The following is a 17936-nucleotide window of genomic DNA, read 5'->3' on the forward strand; positions in this document are numbered from 1 at the left end:
TAAAAATTGAACTTTTTTGTTCTGAACGTACAGTGTTATTTTAAATGAATAGAAAAAAATACACAAAGATTTTAACGTAGCTACCGCCAGAATCAATTTAAGAAAAGCTGAATCTCTTAACGTTGAAAAAATATATCGAATAAATAAATTTCAAACTCGCTTTTTATGAGTTTTCTACCACTATTAAATTGCCGGCCAGGTGGCCGAGTGGTTAGCGTGTCTGACTGCGGAGCCAATGGCCGTGGGTTCGAATCCCGCTCTGGGCATGGATGTTTCTCTCTCTGTGTTGTCTTCTGTTGTGTGAATGTGGCCCACCCTATGAACGGGTTTGTGGCAGTATGGCGTGGGTAACGTTGCTCGCCTCCGTGACTTTGGTTCACAGGTGCCCACTGGGTAACGCTAAATGAGTAACAATTCCGGTATCTTCTATGGCGAAGAACGAAAAGTTCAGTGCCTGCCCTTATTAAAAAAAAAACCACTATTAAATTTTTTAAGAAGGGTCGAAACTGCTCATCAAGTCAAGGATTCTAATTTAATTTTAAAGTTAAAAAAACTTTATATTCGACCTAAATATATTAATCCTTAATTGTCAGATTATGTTTTATAGTGTAATAACCCATGACATTTTAAGTCAAAAGACAGAAGTAAATTAGTTAGCTTTGAAAATTTTCATACTACATTATTTAATTGCGGATGGTGATAAACATTTGGATGAAAGTTAGAAGTAAGCGCTATTAAATGTAATAAAAAATATCAAAAATAGAAACAGTATTATGATAGTATACAATTAAAATACACATTTGCGTATGAATGGCAATGACTTAATTCAAATTATCTAATTTTACAGTAGATAATAAATTTAAACAATCATTTCAAGGTCGTTATTCATAAGCAAGGATGTGAAAAGGAGGAAATTTTCGGTCTGTTAATGATATACAAGACCTGATATGATAATTTAATCAATTTTTTTCGCATAAATACGATAACTTCAACTGGTAGCATTCGGTATAATCTACATTAAGATTTTTCATTTAAAAATGGTATCATACACATATGAACATGATATGCTTAATTGACGTATTGATTACTTATTGACGTTACATGACATATTGACGTTATTTTAGAGAAAAATAAGAGATTTATATAAGTGTTGTGAGCTTGTAATAGTGTTATAACAGTTTTTAGCCAATTTTTTGGTCTGTTAATGATATATGTGCCTGGAAATTTTCGGTCTGTTAATGATATATGTACCCGATATGATAATTTAATCAAGTTTCTTGTATAAATAGAATAATTTCAACTGGCAGCATTCGGTATAATCTACATTAAGATTTTTCATTTAAAAATGGTATCATACATATATGAACATGATATGTTTAATTGACGTAATGTTGACTTACTGACGTTACATGACATATTGACGTTATTTTAGTGAAAAATATGAGATTTATGTAATGGCAGTTTGTTTGACAATTTTTGCCAATCTTTAGATTGCGCCAACTAAGTTTATAAAAATGGCACAAGACGTCAAGGAAATGAAAATCAGCAGTTATATGAAAATGATAAGCGTTTGTATTTAATTTGTTCGTGTTTTAAAAGTTTTCCCGTTTTCATAAGAGTTAGCAAAAATTGAGAAGAATACATTGATTTTGGTTATTTTCATCAAGACGAAAAATCTTTCCAAATTGACGGTTTTTAAAAAAGTTTAATTTAAGAGAGCTTCAAAGAGCTTAAAAATATTTAAGTATTTACTCATTCTAAAGAGAAATAGTTTAGTAAAGAAAATTTAATAAAGAAAGATAATCCAGAATTTATAAAAGAAAGATAATTTATGACAAAGATTATTAAATTGGGGCTTCTTTTTTACTGTTTGGGGGGAAATAGGTTCGAAAGGCACTGCTAATGAAGATCCTTAAATGCGTCGAAGTAGATGACAATTTTGTGATTAAAAAATGGAAAAATAAAGAATAAGAATATGTGGAAATATATAGAAAAATAATGAAAATATGTACAAGTCTTATGTTAATTTTTCTTTAGAAACAATAACCGGCAAACACTGAATTGCCATATTGTTATGTTCTGAATTCAAACGAAATTTTTGTTTTTGATTAACACTAGGTTTACGGACGTTTCTTTATACCTATCTCTACGAACACGCGTCAATTTGACGCATGAAAGAATACATATAATTGTGATTCTTGTTTTAATAAATTCAATTTAGTGGATTTTTATCCACCACTATTTCTAAATAATTCGTAGGCTTATATAATTCACCACTTCTTTCATTCAAAATTTTCTTAGCTGTTATTTACCATTTTTTAAAATTATTTTGGCGTGTCCGGAGCAGTTGGCATCTCCACACTTAGAAACCAATGTAATTCTATACTATAAGAAAAAAATGAAGATATGAGATATATATTTATGAATCGTTCTAGTATTTTATGTTTCAATATGTTTCACTAAGCAACTGAAACCTTCAAAATCTGACATCAATTGACATTCTGCGTTTGTTCTTTCTATTATTGCTTATCGGCAACAGTTGTTTATCGCTTGTTTTATTTGAGATAACAATATCGGATAACGAATCGAAGTATTGTCGGTACATTCCTATTTATTATTGATGTGATAATTGCTTGTTTACTCAAAATTTTGTCGAAATTATGATCGCGTCAAATTGATGCATATCAGTAGAGATAGGTATATCACAAAGAGAATTTCAATACTTCAACGCTTTTGAAGAAAATAGCCTTCAATATATATTTACTTCGATCAGTGGTTAAAAGTCATTATAAGAGAAAAAATAAAAATTCAAACTGGTTTTATAATTTTCCTTACAAAACTCGAAATGCGTCAAAATGACGCGCCCCGTAAACCTAGTGTTAACAACCCATTTACAAAAACTAATTCTTTTTACCATAAACACAACTGGAAGACCATTCATTTCATTATAAGTTATCCCGAAGAAACAAAGCATGCCTAACCACCCTGGCAAAATAATAGTCGTCAAGCTTCTTATTTGATTTTATAATTTTGTAAATCCTTAGTAGTAAATAATATAAAGAAAATACCAATTTATTTTAAATACTTACAAAATTATTCAATTTTATTTATTTATTTTAAAAATATTAATAGAATTTTTAACACCTCTTCAGCATGGTCAAGATTCCGCATTTTAAAGATTATGACAATGAGCTGAAAGATTTCTATGTAAAATTACTAAAATAAGATGTAAGAGCATGCCATGCCATTTTCAGATGCAAATCTGAATATTAACATACACTACTCAAAACAATTAAAGGATATTGAGGTTGATGCTTACCTGGGGGATTGTTCGAGTGATTGATACGTTATCGACCGACAGACGTAGTAGGCTATATGAGATAAAAAGAACATTTGTTTGGCAGAAAAAATGCGTTTTATTGAGCATAGGTTACAAAAGAAAAAAACAAACAATTTGTGCACGTAAGAAATACAAATAAAGAAAGGTGTTTCCTTAAAAAAAATCGTTTTCAGTAAGCGGTATGGTTTTTCCTAAGGCCAACGACGTTGTGCACCTCTTAGCCGTCGAGTCCATGAGGTTAATAATGAGGGGTTGGTATCAGGCCTGAAAGCGGGACGGAAGAGAGAAAATACTGGTAGAAGAACTATTTCAATATTAGATAATATTCGGTAGGAGTTAATCTATTCTCAACAATAACAATTTACATTAGTAACATTTTACACTTCGATGAAGCAATTCAATATAAAAATTTTATTTGTTAAAAACAATTGGTAGTTATAGATTTTTATTAGTCTCGAAAAAAATCTAAAAAAGGAAATTTATTCGTTACCAGTTTTTACACTTTTTCGTCTCGATATATATAGGCTTTCAGCCCCAGAAATGCCAACTTCTCTCCATCGACAACATTACAGGCGCCCACGGGCATCACCACAGATGAAAGAGTCAATTGTCCGCTTCGCGGACAGGCACTCTGTACACTACTCTAGTTCAAGTTCAAGATGCCAACTTCTTAAGAGAAGACATAAACCTCAGGCCGATTGCAGCTCATTTTTGTAGTGACATAATTTTAACTAAAATACAAAATATTTGATTTCCTTTTATTCCAATTACCAGAAAGAACCACCTTAAAGATTAAATACAAGATGAATGGGAAAAAGGCCGCTAACGGCCNGAGTCAGATTGCTTTTCGTTTATTGTTTTACAACCACTCTGAAAATCCATTATCGGAAAGAGTGAAAGTTGGCAGGTATGCGAATGTCACCACTAAGGCCTCCACTCTAAAATTAAATATATAGTATTTAAGTTTTTTGTAACCCAATGATTTTTACCTACAGAAAATACGTTAGAATTTTCTGGTATGTAATTCTGATTGAATTAGTGCTTACGTTATGTCAAACAGCATTTCAAAGTACTCAGAGTGCAATAGGTTATAATTAAATTTTCTTATTTTTTCTGCGATTTTAGTTTCGAAAATTCATAATAAGTTGTTGTTTTTTTTACAATAAACAATGTGCTATCGTCGAGAAATATTTTCATCAAAAATATGCATAATAATATGCCACCACTATATGCTAATTTTGCTACCACTTAATGTGTTTTATCGACACAAACTGTAAGGAAGAATTCTGCAACGTGCTGGCGTAGAATAACCAATGATAGTATTAAAAATTAGTAGACGATTAAAAACTAAAGCTTTCAGAGTTTTGACAATATTTTAAAGGTTTCACAATAAGAGACAGAAGTTAAGCAGGCGTATTATAAACTTTTGAAACAATTGCATACAGTGGTGTGGAAAATAAATATAAATTAAATTTACCTCTAGACACCACTAGAAGAAATTTTTCCAAAAATGTAGAAAGTTGGCAACCGTGTATATTTAACATCCTCCAACGACCACGGAATTTCCAATTTCAAAAGTTTATTTTTAACAAAATAAAAAATGTATTAATAGTTTAATTGAGTCGTGATGGCTCAGGGGGTAGATAGTTCGTCTTCCAATAAGGTTAAGCGGGTTCGAATGATAGCGATGGCTAGTCGATATGAATTCCGCATCCGGTCTGCACCGACCACAGTGCTGAGTTAAAATATCTTCAGCGGTAGACGAATCATGGGTTAGAGTCCGCTTGCCGTCATGGGTGAAAACGAGACGGAAAATAGGAAAAGCTGGTAGTAATCCCATTTCAGATTTAACATGTTTTCGGTAGGAGTTAAATTATTCTCTTTGTCAATTATTCAGCTATATCTACAGAGATGCCAACTGCTCCGGACAAGCCGAAATAATTAAAAGAACGGTAAATACTGCAAAGTAAATTTTGCAAACTTTTAACTATTTTTGCTTGCTTTCTAAAAGGTATATCATGACATAATTATTTCAAAGTGGTGAATTGTATAAGCCTATAAATTATTTAGAAATAGTGGTGGATAAAAATCTACTAAATTGAATTTATTAAACCAAGAATCACAATTGATAAACTACCACTTTAAAATATATATTTGCTGACCGGAGCAAGTTGGCATCTCTGTCTAGCGTGACCCACCGGTGGGTCACTCCGGCGTGAACGTGTTAAAGCAGTGAAGAAGTTACTTAATTCCAAAGTCGTTTGTAATAACTTCATTTTAAAGAAGTAGTTGTAGTGGTAATAAACTACAAAAGTACTGTGTTTCGATTACATTTTATTCAACATAAAAATAACCTTTAAAACAACCACACAAAAAATCTATTTAGTTCAACGTAATTCGAAGAGAATTATATTGAAATTGCTATTTTATTTTTAGAGTTCTGCGAACTCCGGTACTCAAAGTTATTATTTGGAGCAGGATAATTTTCAACGTCTGCAGAATCATCATCTGTTGACTGTACTTTATTCTCTTTTTCTTCTTGTTGTTCAAGTTTGTTTGCGAATAGTTCGTGCTGCTAACGTTGTTCGCACTTGTTTGTGCACTATCCTTGTTGGGCGCTCTTACCTGAGTTAACGCCAGTCAATGCTTGGGCAAGTGCTTTACAGTATTCACTTTGTGTATGTTCATCACAACGTTCGACGCGAACTGTAGCTGAGTTGAATCATTATTATTCATATTCATTTCAAGCACCGAAGCGAAAATTCTTTCAGAAGATAACTTCCAGCAGACGATAATTTCAGAAATAGAGGGAAAAGAAATCTGACGGATGATCTATATAGAAAAGGCGGGAAAGAAAAGAAGCAGACGATTTTGCCTTCATACAAACGAAGCATATCAAGCAGACGATATTCTCCAGTCGATAAGCTGAGACACGACTACTGTTTTAAAAATCCAACCGACTTCTAGCACGATAAGAAAACGTAATATATTTTTCTTTCTTCTATTAATTAAACTGAGTTAAACTTTTTATTTCGACTAATTTAGAATTGTTTGCGGCTCATTTTGACTTCAAAAAGGAAATGCTGGGTTTTTAAATGTTTCTTTCTTAACCCGTACCGGAATAAGATTGTAAATTTATTTATTATTTTTTTTATTTTTGCATAGATGTAAAAAGTACTTTCGTAAAAAGATGTGGTTGGACATACATGCTTAAACTGATTTGAAATTTTCTGCTGATTGCTGCAACTTAAGTTCAGTAGTTCTTTATTTTCAGATCAAAAACTCATATTCATATATTATAGTCAACACGACTCTTTTTGTCCAAAATAAATCACAAGAATGAAATAATTGAGTTACCATTCCTTATCTTCCCGTAAAAAAATTCACGGGAACGTTGACCTTTTATGGGATCAATATGTATTAACACGTTGAATGCCATGGGGGTCGGCGAAGCCCAGATAATTAGAAACACATAATTCGAGTAAATTTTTAATTTTTTTAATATTATTATCGTTGCTAAAATGGTTTGAAGAAATTAATGCAATATAGAACACAAAAATAGTATTATTTATATACACAGAGATGCCAATTTGCTCCGGACAGCGAATAAATATTTTCAAGTGCTAGTTTATTAATTGTGATTCTTGGTTTAATAAATTCAATTTAGTAGATTTTTATACACCACTATTTCTAAGCAATTCGTAGGCTTATATTATTCACCACTTTTAACCGATTTGCATGCTAAACCTTTTAAAAAACCAGCAAAAATTGTCTAATATTTGCAATTTTAATGTGTAGTTATTTACCGTTTAGGCAGACAAGCCATGTAAAATTAGCATAGCATTCAACGTGTTAAGAATTGCACGTAATTACATCGTTTCAAACTGACGCAGATTTATAACATACTAAGCAGTAATATTTCTAATTGCTATTTTAACAAATGTTATTTTACTATATGAAAAAAATCATTCGCAAAAGAAGAAAAAATTGTCTGTGGATTGTCTGTTGAAACTGTAGATAGCGAAAATGTTAGGTTTAATATATTACGGTCACCTAGAAGTACAGCTTTTCAACCAGCCTTTAAAAATAGGGTATTTTTTTAAATATAGTATAGTCAGAAAATATTTAGCAAATAATAATCTTCATTTGAGATGCTAAATTTTCTGAAGCTAATATGTGTAAATTCACCTCCAGTAACTAAATTCATGGATAGTTCATTTAGTTGTTATTGTTTCTAATGCGACTTGCCAAAGCCAGCAAGCCCGCTTAGAGAAACCAAGCGAGTTTAAGGCAAAGGGTGCTTTTCTTGTTTTCAGTGGCGCCATCTATGGCCAAGAAAACGACTTCAGCCAAACACATGTTACTGTCAGTTTGAAGGACGAGCCCATTCATACATCCACAGATCATAATTTTGACCTGAATCAGAGAATGATCAATCTCCAATTCAGAGGTATGATTTGCTATGGGAACATGGAGGACTTTGTGACCCTACAGATTTAACGTGCGTCATTTAGTAAATAACTAAAATAAATGGTTTTATTTATAAGTGCTGTTGTATATATTTTTTAATTACGCGTATAAATTTTGTCTGAAGTGCTTAACATAATAATCAGCTTATGATAGAGATAAAATCAGCTTATGATGGAAACAAGTGCTGAGAGATATCAAAATTTTTAAATAACGATTAATCATTACTAAATCTGGATACCAGGCATATATCACTACTTTTTTTTTAAACTTTACTAATTTACATTACATTTAAATTGAATAAAGTGATATTACCCTTTCTCCTATAAAATTCTGATGAGCGCCAAATATTGAAATGAAGGTAAAAACAGTACTTTACGAAGCAGTTGTCAAAGCAGTTCTACTTTATGGTTCAGAGGCATGGAAACAGGCAAATATAGAGAAGAAGAAAAAAAAAATGAAAATTAGAAACATCTCAAAGCGAATGCATGACATTTACTTTGAAAATTTTCTATCCGTACAAAACAACAAACGTTTGAATAAAAATCGTTTGATAACCATTAAAAATCCTAATAAACGTTTGAATGAATATCGTTTGAATAAAAGCGTTGAATGAATATCGTTTGAAAAAGAATAAATGAAGACAATATAAAATGAAACTCTTTGATGGAACTTATTAAGGTACTACTAATTACTAGAGAAAAAATATCTGTTGCTCTCACATGGGCCCCAGAAGAGAAAAGAACTATAGGAAGACCAAATATGATATTAAATGAATGAAACATCCTGGATATGGGAATGGGCATGCTTTACAGACATGCCAACTGCTCCGCTTTGTGCAATAGTTTTAATAAAGTGGTAGCGAATTATATAGTAAAATTCGTTAACGAAGGATAGTTACGCCTACTTTTTTAAAGAGTACCCAGTACATCCATTGTTACTCATACTCATATGTGTCGGTTATCTTAGCATCAGCCCCGCTAGGGGCTCCAACTAATTCATCTGAGTGGAAATAAATAATAAATCGCCGAAGCGCAACTGAAAGGTGAAAGTTGAGGTTCAGTATCTTTTACTGAGAGAAAATTAAAATGAAGTAGTGAGATTGAACAAACAAGTTTGAGAGAGAGAGAAGAGGTTTTGTGGCAGACTGCCTCGCCTCCCTTCGAGGTATTACCCCGAGCTAGCTGACAACCATATCAGCGCATATTAATATATATGCTTAATTTTTTTAAGAATGGTGGTGATCAAAATCATTTAAAAACAAAGTTTATAAATGAAAATATAGTATATATTAACTACCACTTTAAATATAAAAATAAAATTTTACGCCAAATGCGTAAAAGTTGGCAAGTATGCATGTGTAACAATAACAGAACTGAATAAATTTTTCCACGCTTTCGACGCTTTTTTATAGAACTTTATTCCAGTGGTAACGAAGTTTATGTTTTAATGGGTTTTTTTTCTCCATATAAACTTATTTTCTATACCACTATACACAAATGATTTAAAAGTTCATTTTATTTCAGACACTTTGTGATGACGCTCTTTCCAATTTGCATTCCAATTACCAGAATGAGCCACCTTAAAGACAACATTTCAAGACGGATGGGAAAAGGGCCGCTAACGGCCTCAGGCGCCCAGATAAAATTTGATGATGATGATGCTTTTAAAATGATGACTAACTTACCGAAAATTCTGATATCTTTTATTTTGATTATTTTTATTTATTATTTTTATTATTTCTGATATCTTATATATCCTAACTACTATGCTTTTTGCAAAATATTTTACTGAGAGGTAGACATTTGAAAACTTTTTCTTTATTTAAAACAAACTTGGTACCTAGGCCACGCAACGGCCCCTACCACATACATCATGAAAATCATGCAGTGAATAAGACATTTTGTTTTTGTGACATTGTGACAACACGACTTTTGAACACTAAGGCTTCCAACCTTCTATGCTTTCTGTAAAACTTTATTCTAGTGGTAACTAAGTTTATGCTTTTACTGTATTATACTTTATCCATTTAAATTTATTTTTCACACCACTGTATATAAATGATTTAAAAGTTCAAATGCATACTTGCCAACGTTTAATCTTTTCGAGATCGAATATAAATTGCAAACTTAGGTAGAAACACTTGCGGTATTTCTGAAAGATTTCTGTAGAAACTTACTACTGTATTACATATATTTATATTTTTGTAATTTTTTAAGAAATAGTGGTGGTCAAAAAAAATATAAATTAAGTTTATAAATGCAAAGAATATCTAGAAAGCATACATTTTACGACCACTTTAATTACAGAAATAAAAATTTTACGTCAAATGTGTAGAAATTGGCAAATGCAACACCACTTTGTTCAAGCTTTTTCGTGATGAAGCTTTTAAAATATTGTTAAAATTACCAAATATTCTGAAAAGTTTTGTTTTAAAATGCCTACCGCTCTGTAAAATATTTGACAAAAGGCGTAGTAATTGGCAGGTCTACAATGAAAATACGGTTTTTTGCTAATTCCTAATCCATCCTCAAAATGTGTTTTAGGTATTAAGAGAGGAATAAGGAAGAAATGTTTAGAGATGTGCTGATGAGAGTAGCAGCCAAATTCCATCTAACATGTTGAGCGCCGCGTCAGCCATCGGTGGCTGACACTGGACTTTCCATTTAGGCCGCGTCAACCACCGGTTTCTGACACTAAATTTACATTTAGGCTGCGTGTGCCACAGATTGCTGACACTGACCTTTCACATAGGCCGCGAAAAACAGTTGGCTGACAGCGTATAACATGATATAGAACTATAAAATTTATAATCTTTTACGGAATTGCGGAAAATTTATTCAAAATTTACTTAATTATTGCGATTCTTGGTTTAATAAATTTAATTTATTAGATTTTTGCCCACTATTTTTAAACAATTCGTAGGCATATACAATTCACTACTTTTTACAGATACGTTATGCTAAACCTTCTATAAACTAGAAAAATCTGTCAATATTCGCAAATTTAATTTGTAGTTATTTACCGTGTGGACAGACGAGCAAGTCATGTAAAATTATCGTGGCATTCAACGTGTTAATAGTCTTAAAAGTAGACACACTGTTTATTGTTGTTTGATGAGTCGATATAATTCAGATTTTATAAGTTGTTCGAGTAAAAGAATGAGACTAATTAGGGTCATGAAACCATTAGTGTTCGATTGAGTTCAAGGATGTTAGACAGTTTTTTGAACGGAAATGCTCTTATATTTACATATTTTAATCATATTTTCAAAATTGCGTCTTTTTTAGCAAATACAATGTTTTCATTCTTAATCCGTCTGTAATTAATTGTTAAGTTTCGAAAAAACTGTCTCAAAGTTTAATAAACTTATATTTAATTACAATATACAATATAACGACTTAGAAATTGGGTAAGTCATTTGTTATTATGAACTTCATTTAAAAATGTAGCAAAATACAGACATATGATAGCTAATATCTTAAAATGGATAAATCTTATTCATGATAAAGTGATGTATTATTGAAATAATATAATTTAGTTATTTTCGTTTAAAAAATTGTAAGCAATTTTATGAGTACAAAGAACTTTAGTATACTGATCACGAAAATTAAAAAAAGAACAGTTTGATAACTGTTTAGTTGGTAATCTGATTTTCACATATTAAGAAGCAATTCAATTGTTCGAATGTCTAGCCTTAAATAATGTATCTAATTAAATATATTTAACTAATGCAGATGTTATTGTAAATTACCAAGTTAGACTCAAAGATATAATTCCTCTGAATGATCTTGTATTTGATGGACCCGAAAAATGTAGGGGACTTACAAAACATATCCAAAATATAACAAAAATGTTTACCATCCAAAAATCATTTTTAAAATAAAAGGATTACTTTCCTTATGGTATAATCTCAATGTACTTTTGTTTTTACTTGTAGCTTTATTCTGGATTATTTATCCATACAATATCCTGAAAGCATATTTATTCAAGATTATTCTGTCAGAATTTCAAGTCAATTCCAACACATCTGACGAAGTTATGAAACTTAAAATAGTGTTTATTTATGATAATGTGAGAAAAACTTCTAAAGCTATTATCTCGAATGCATGTTTTTAAAGTCAGTGACAAAATTTCTCAGATTCCAGGCATCCGAATCCAATTTTTGTTTGCTTTGCTGATCAGCAATATTTTCTTTAGTGCTTAATTATATAGTCTTCTTCTCCGATTCAATATTTTTTCGAGAAACGATTAATGTAATTTGTATCTAATAATATCCTTTTAATTAATAATCCCGATTTATTGTTTAGCCATATTTATTCGAGATTTTTCTCTCAAAATATCAAGTCTATTTGAAAACATCTGACTAAGTCATGCAGCTTATAATAGTATTTATTTATGATAATGAGAGAAAAACTTCTAAAGTTATTATCTCGAAAATATGTATTTAACCCGTTTTGTCCCGAATTTATGTATTGAAATGATACAAAAAGTGGTAAAATATATTATCGAAAATAAAATATATTAATTGGTTTTTCTACAGTTAGAGCACTCAAAAAGTGTTTGATAGATCAAAAAGTATTTGCTCCTTATAATTCAAGATCTAATCAGAAATAACTAAATCATTGTGGTATCTGAGAATCTTTTAATTCCCCCAGATAAATGAAAAAAGTTTCCCGCCACAATGAATGTATTGGAAAAAAGAAACTGTCCTAAATATATGACGCTGGGCGATAACCGGTTAAAGTCAATTCGTTCTTTGTTGTAGAACTGGGCATCTGAGGCCTAAATGGCCCCTTTTAAAGTCAAGTCAGGGCTGAAGGTCTATATACATATCCTCCAACTTATGAGGATTTTGAAAATAATTCTTTCTAGTGGTAGCGAACCAAAGTAGAAATTTTTAAAGCAAATGGATATTCTTAAACTTTTATCAGAACTTAAGAATCTAGCCATATGGCTTGCACTTTTATAAGTAATAGTGGACAAGTTACGCTAAAATTAATTTTTTTTAAATATTAAGACATTAATTTTGCTACCGTCTGAAAAGAAGATTTCTGAAACTACGGAAATTCCGTAGCAGTTGGAGGGTATGTCTATATATATCAGGACGGAAAGGAGTAAAAACTGGTAACAAATAAATTTTGTTTTTTATTTTTCTTCGGTAATAATAAAATAGCCATAACTATCAAATCTTTTTAGGGATACAATTTATATACTGAATTGCTTTTTCCCTAAAGAAAAAATTAACAACAATGATTTGTTTATTGCGAAAAATAGATTTACTCCTCCCGAAAATTATCTATTTTTGAAATAGTTCTACTATCAATTTTTTTCTCTTTTCCGTCTCGCTTTCGGGCCTGAGTCAGGTACAAAATTTCTCAGATTCTACGCACCAATTTTTGTTTGTTTTTCCGATCAGCAATACTTTCTATAATTCTTAATCATAGTCTTCTTCTTCGATTTAATATTTATTCAAGATCCGATTATAATAATTAATATTTTATAATATCCTATTAATTATTAATTCCGATTTAATATTTATTCATATTTAATCAAGATTTTTCTTTAAAAATTTTCTCTCTATTTGAAGATATCTGACAAAGTTATGCAGCTTAAAATAGTATTTATTTTTTATAATATGAGAAAACTTCTAAAGCCATTATCACGAATGCATGTTTTTAAAGTCAGTGGCAAAACTTCTCAGATTCTACGCATCTAATCACTCAAAAACCAACTATAAAATTAAAAGATGTTTGAAAAATTACTATTTCGTATATATTTTTATTTCTATCCGAACATTTTATAAAAGTTTTATTAATGCTAATGAACTCTAGTTGATTTGTGAAAACTTTCTGATGCCTTGGTAGTTATAATAGTTATTCATTATAAAATTATGTTATTGTTTGTAAAGTTATATTAGTTATTAGTTACAATAAGTAGCTATATGAATAGTTATAACATTATATTAGGCTGAAATAAAATCATCAAAACTAAGCTGATTACCACAGAAAGACTAAATGCCTTTCTAAAAACTATTTTACACATCCCCTCAATTAACAGTAGTAATTCAACAAGTTCTGATGTTTTTAATCTCGCTTTCCTCATTAATGATTCGACAGATTTTAATAATATTTTCTCAAGTTGTTCAATGCATAAATTTTTTTCAAGATTTTAAAATTCATAGAAAATATTAAATTATTGAATATCCTTAATAGCTCTTAACTACTTTTAATTTGGTTTGATAGAAACTAAATATAGCTTATGAAATTAGCTTTTTATAAAAAATTACAATTTAAAAATAAAGATTCTTTTTTTTTTAGTTCAATGTATACGACGCGTGCAGGCAATTCCAGAAAAGGAATTAAAATTTATTGATAGCAAGGATCAATAACCTTATTATTATTTTTTTATTAATTTTTTATCCATCGTTTTATGAAATAATTGTTGAAAATCTGCTTGCAAGGAAAATGTTTGTTATTTTCTTTTGTCAACAGAATCTGACATATAAATGGATAAACGTCTTTTATCATGCATAATTGATAAAAGTATCGATCTCTGTGAAAACTGACAACTTTCGAGATACATTTTTTTATTGTTAAACTCCCACCTGGTTATCTGATACTTGAATTTAAGTTTGATAACAGGTGATAATAAATGACATATAAATGTTCTTCAAAACATGTGTCACAGTAGGTCTGTCACTGGAGGAAAAGGTATGTTATGAAGTTTTGTTTGCATATTAAGTACGATTAAGTACTAAGTTACTGTAACGAAATTAAATTATGTTGAATTAAGCTGAAATAATCTTTCAGCGAAAATTAAGTAAGAGAAATTAGAGAAATAGTTAAAATTTAGAGTGATTAAAAAATTAATGTCGGTAGCTAACTAGGATTGGTATCGGATTCATGGGAAAAGTAACGAATTGTTATAATCCGTCGTTGAACAGCCGACCGAATATTGAGCTTACAACTTTCGTTATTTAATTCCGCAGCCTTGTAATTTTGAACCCAATCCAGAAGACAGGGGAATATCCTGGATCATATTTTGGGAGAGGTTTAGCTTTGTGGAATACTTTTGTGATGAAACTGACCCACATTTGCGTTATATGGAGGGGAAAACAACGAAAACCTCTCATGGTTACCCTGACGTCGAAGGAACTATAGCTCACGATTCATTTACTATTGAGGATATTTTACGTCAACACTTACATCAACATCACGAAAACCATTAGACTGACCGATATTTTGTTTGCCTGTCTAACTATAACTAAACTGATCTAAACGTATTAGTTATTTCAAATATATCCATAGATAAAACTTTACGATGATTACTAAATATTATACACAGCAATTGGAAGAAAACAGAATAAAAGTATTAAAAAATATTTGAAAATTTCTAAATCTTTTCACACATTCTCTGCATATATATCAGGGATATTCGGGAAATGTGGCAACCCTATAGAATGATTTCAAAATTGCTGGTATTGAAGCAAGAAAGAAGTTATTGACTATCTATACCATCATTTTGGATATTAATATTTGGATATTAATATTTTTTGCAAAAAAATATTGCAAAAAATTTGTTGCTGAAAAAATTGTATACATAGAAGTGTTTCCAATATTTTGAGCAACCCCTTTATATCCCCTCAGGGGGTAGAGCATTCACCTTCTAATGAGGCGAACCGGGTTAGAATCCCACTGATGGCTGGTCGATTCTAATTCCGTACCCAGCTCGCACCGACCACAGTGCTGACGTAAAATATCCTCAGTGGTAAACGGATTATGGGTTAGAGTCCCCTTGTCATCAGGTTAACCATGGAAGGTTTTCGTGGTTTTTCTCTCCATGCAACGCAAATGCTTGTCAGTTCCATCAAAAAGTCCTCCACGAAGCAAATTTCTCCTGATACTTTATCCAGAAGTTCCCTTGTCTTCTGGATTGGGCTCAAAATTACAAGGCTACGGAGTTGAACATTAGTAGTTGTAAACCAAAAATTGGGTCGGTTGTTCAACGACGGTTATAAAAAAATCCTTTATAAAAAATATTTATAATTATAATCAAGAAAAAATAAATAAATTAAAGGCGAGTGGAGACATTGTTATTCTTGGTTTAAAAAAATAATATATTTTTTTAATTTCTATTAATTTACAACTAACCTTGATTGTTCTGTTATTCCGCAGAAAACAAGACTTATTTTATGTTAGTATTAAAACCACATTACTATTGTATTTTTTTCCGGTTAAAATTCATGTGGGCGACGAAATGAGTTGATATCGTTTTAAATCAAATTTATTCTTATTATGATTAATCACTAAAGTAGAGGAAAACTAATGTGGGTTCCGTATGATCTAACAACTGTCTTATTATGTTTGTACTCAATCACCTGTAATGAATGCATGATTATGTGATATTTCAGCGTATAGTGTTCATTTTTTGTTTATTTATGTAGGAAGAATGGATCTTAAAGCAATTAGTGTGATTCTTCTATTGAGCGTGGCGTTTGCCTCTGCCGCGTCTAAAGGTATGCATTATTTTTTTTAAATGTTTGTTTTATTTATGTCTATGTATCGTCAAAGCCAAGATTTTGGTGACATTTGTATTTTTTGGAATCTTCGTTCTTTTAAGGCGTTTTTTTAATTTCTTCACTTTTATAGTTTTCCTTCTCTTTGAATTTCTAGACTATTTTCTATTGAAGTTTCGGGATTAGTAGAGTCTTTGTAAAATTTAAAATGCGTAATAAAAATTAAATGTTTATGTATTTCAATAAGTTTGTATTAAACACTATGGCGTAATATTTTTCGAATTAATATCGCGAAATATCTAATTTACAATAGAATGTACCTGTTATAATGGAATTGCGGTGGCGGTGGTCAGATTAAATCTGCATTTAATCTATACGTATATTTAATAAAATAATAGCACAAATTTATCACGGCAAAGAAGCAATTCAATATAAAAATTGCATCCGTTAAAAACAATTGGTAGTTATGGATTTTTATTATTCCCGGGAAAAAAATGAAATTTATTGTTACCAGTTTTTACTCCAGTGCGCTGTCAAGATGAGACAATCTAGCGTGACCCACCGGTGGGTCACCCCGGCGTGAACGTGTTAACACCACACTTCAATTAACTAGACTGACTGATACAGTGTCATCGGAGTTACTATCCCGTGGGGGATATCTACTCCTTCATCTATTAGACAATAAATTGAAGGATGGGAAGGGTGGTGCGGGGGTGCAACATAACTTAAGTTTCAGTAGTTCAATTACCTTTAAAGCTCTAAGCCTATATAAACCAACACGGAAAAGAGTAAAAACTTGTATAAAGACATTCCATTCCAGCATTTTTTTCGAGAAACAGTAAATTTCTGTAACTGCCGAGATTTTTTTTTTTACAACTATAGCATATCTACTTTAGAATAGTTTTTAAAAAAAAGAAGAATAGATTTACTCCACCCGAAAACAAGTTAAATCTGAAATTGGTTCTACTACCCGCTTTTCCGTCTCGCTTTCACCTATGCATTCCGTCTAGCTTTCACATGAACTTACATAGAAATTTTATTCTTTGAAAGCTATGCTTAGTTTATTTCGTATGTTTATTAATTAATGCACTCTTAATTTTAATACTTCCATTATCTTATTTATTTATTTTTTGATACAGATCGCAACAACAAGAAGTACAAGGTGGTATGTTACCTTGGCAGTTGGGCAAACTACAGACCTGGAGCTGGAAAATTCTTAATCGAGCATATTGACCCTTTCCTTTGTACTCACGTTATATATGGATTTGCTAAATTGGCTGGCAACAAGATAGCTGCTTACGATCCATATCTGGATTTGAAAGAAAACTGGGGACTTGGTAAAAATTTTTTTATGATTTTCTGCATATCTTTTGAAATTGTTATTAATAGGGGAGAGTGGGGTCAATTGTAACAGGGTACGATTGTAACAGAGCAAAAATTTCGAGTGTCGGGTTCTAGATTTGGTTCCTAGGTGGCGCACAAGGTGTATTTAATAAATCTACATGTACACCCCTGATGGCAACCATTTTTATGTACTTTTGAAAGAGTTACATCACAAAAGATATTTTCACGCTACGTAAGTACTTTTTTTGGTATTAGAATATTATATTG

General features: G+C 31.0%; 1 protein-coding gene across 1 annotated transcript in view; it reads left to right on the forward strand.

Moving 5' to 3' along the window:
* Window positions 1–17936, forward strand: part of LOC122268288 (probable chitinase 10) — a 150299-nt gene that overhangs the window by 108896 nt on the left and 23467 nt on the right. Inside the window, exons 16-19 of the mRNA XM_071181735.1 lie at window positions 7554–7790; window positions 14470–14520; window positions 16254–16325; window positions 17465–17662. Of these exons, the coding sequence (XP_071037836.1) occupies window positions 7554–7790; window positions 14470–14520; window positions 16254–16325; window positions 17465–17662 (558 nt within the window). The remainder of the gene's footprint in view (window positions 1–7553; window positions 7791–14469; window positions 14521–16253; window positions 16326–17464; window positions 17663–17936) is intronic.

The sequence above is a fragment of the Parasteatoda tepidariorum genome, chromosome 6 (assembly GCF_043381705.1).
Source record: "Parasteatoda tepidariorum isolate YZ-2023 chromosome 6, CAS_Ptep_4.0, whole genome shotgun sequence".
In the NCBI taxonomy this organism is placed as follows: Eukaryota; Metazoa; Arthropoda; class Arachnida; order Araneae; family Theridiidae; genus Parasteatoda; species Parasteatoda tepidariorum.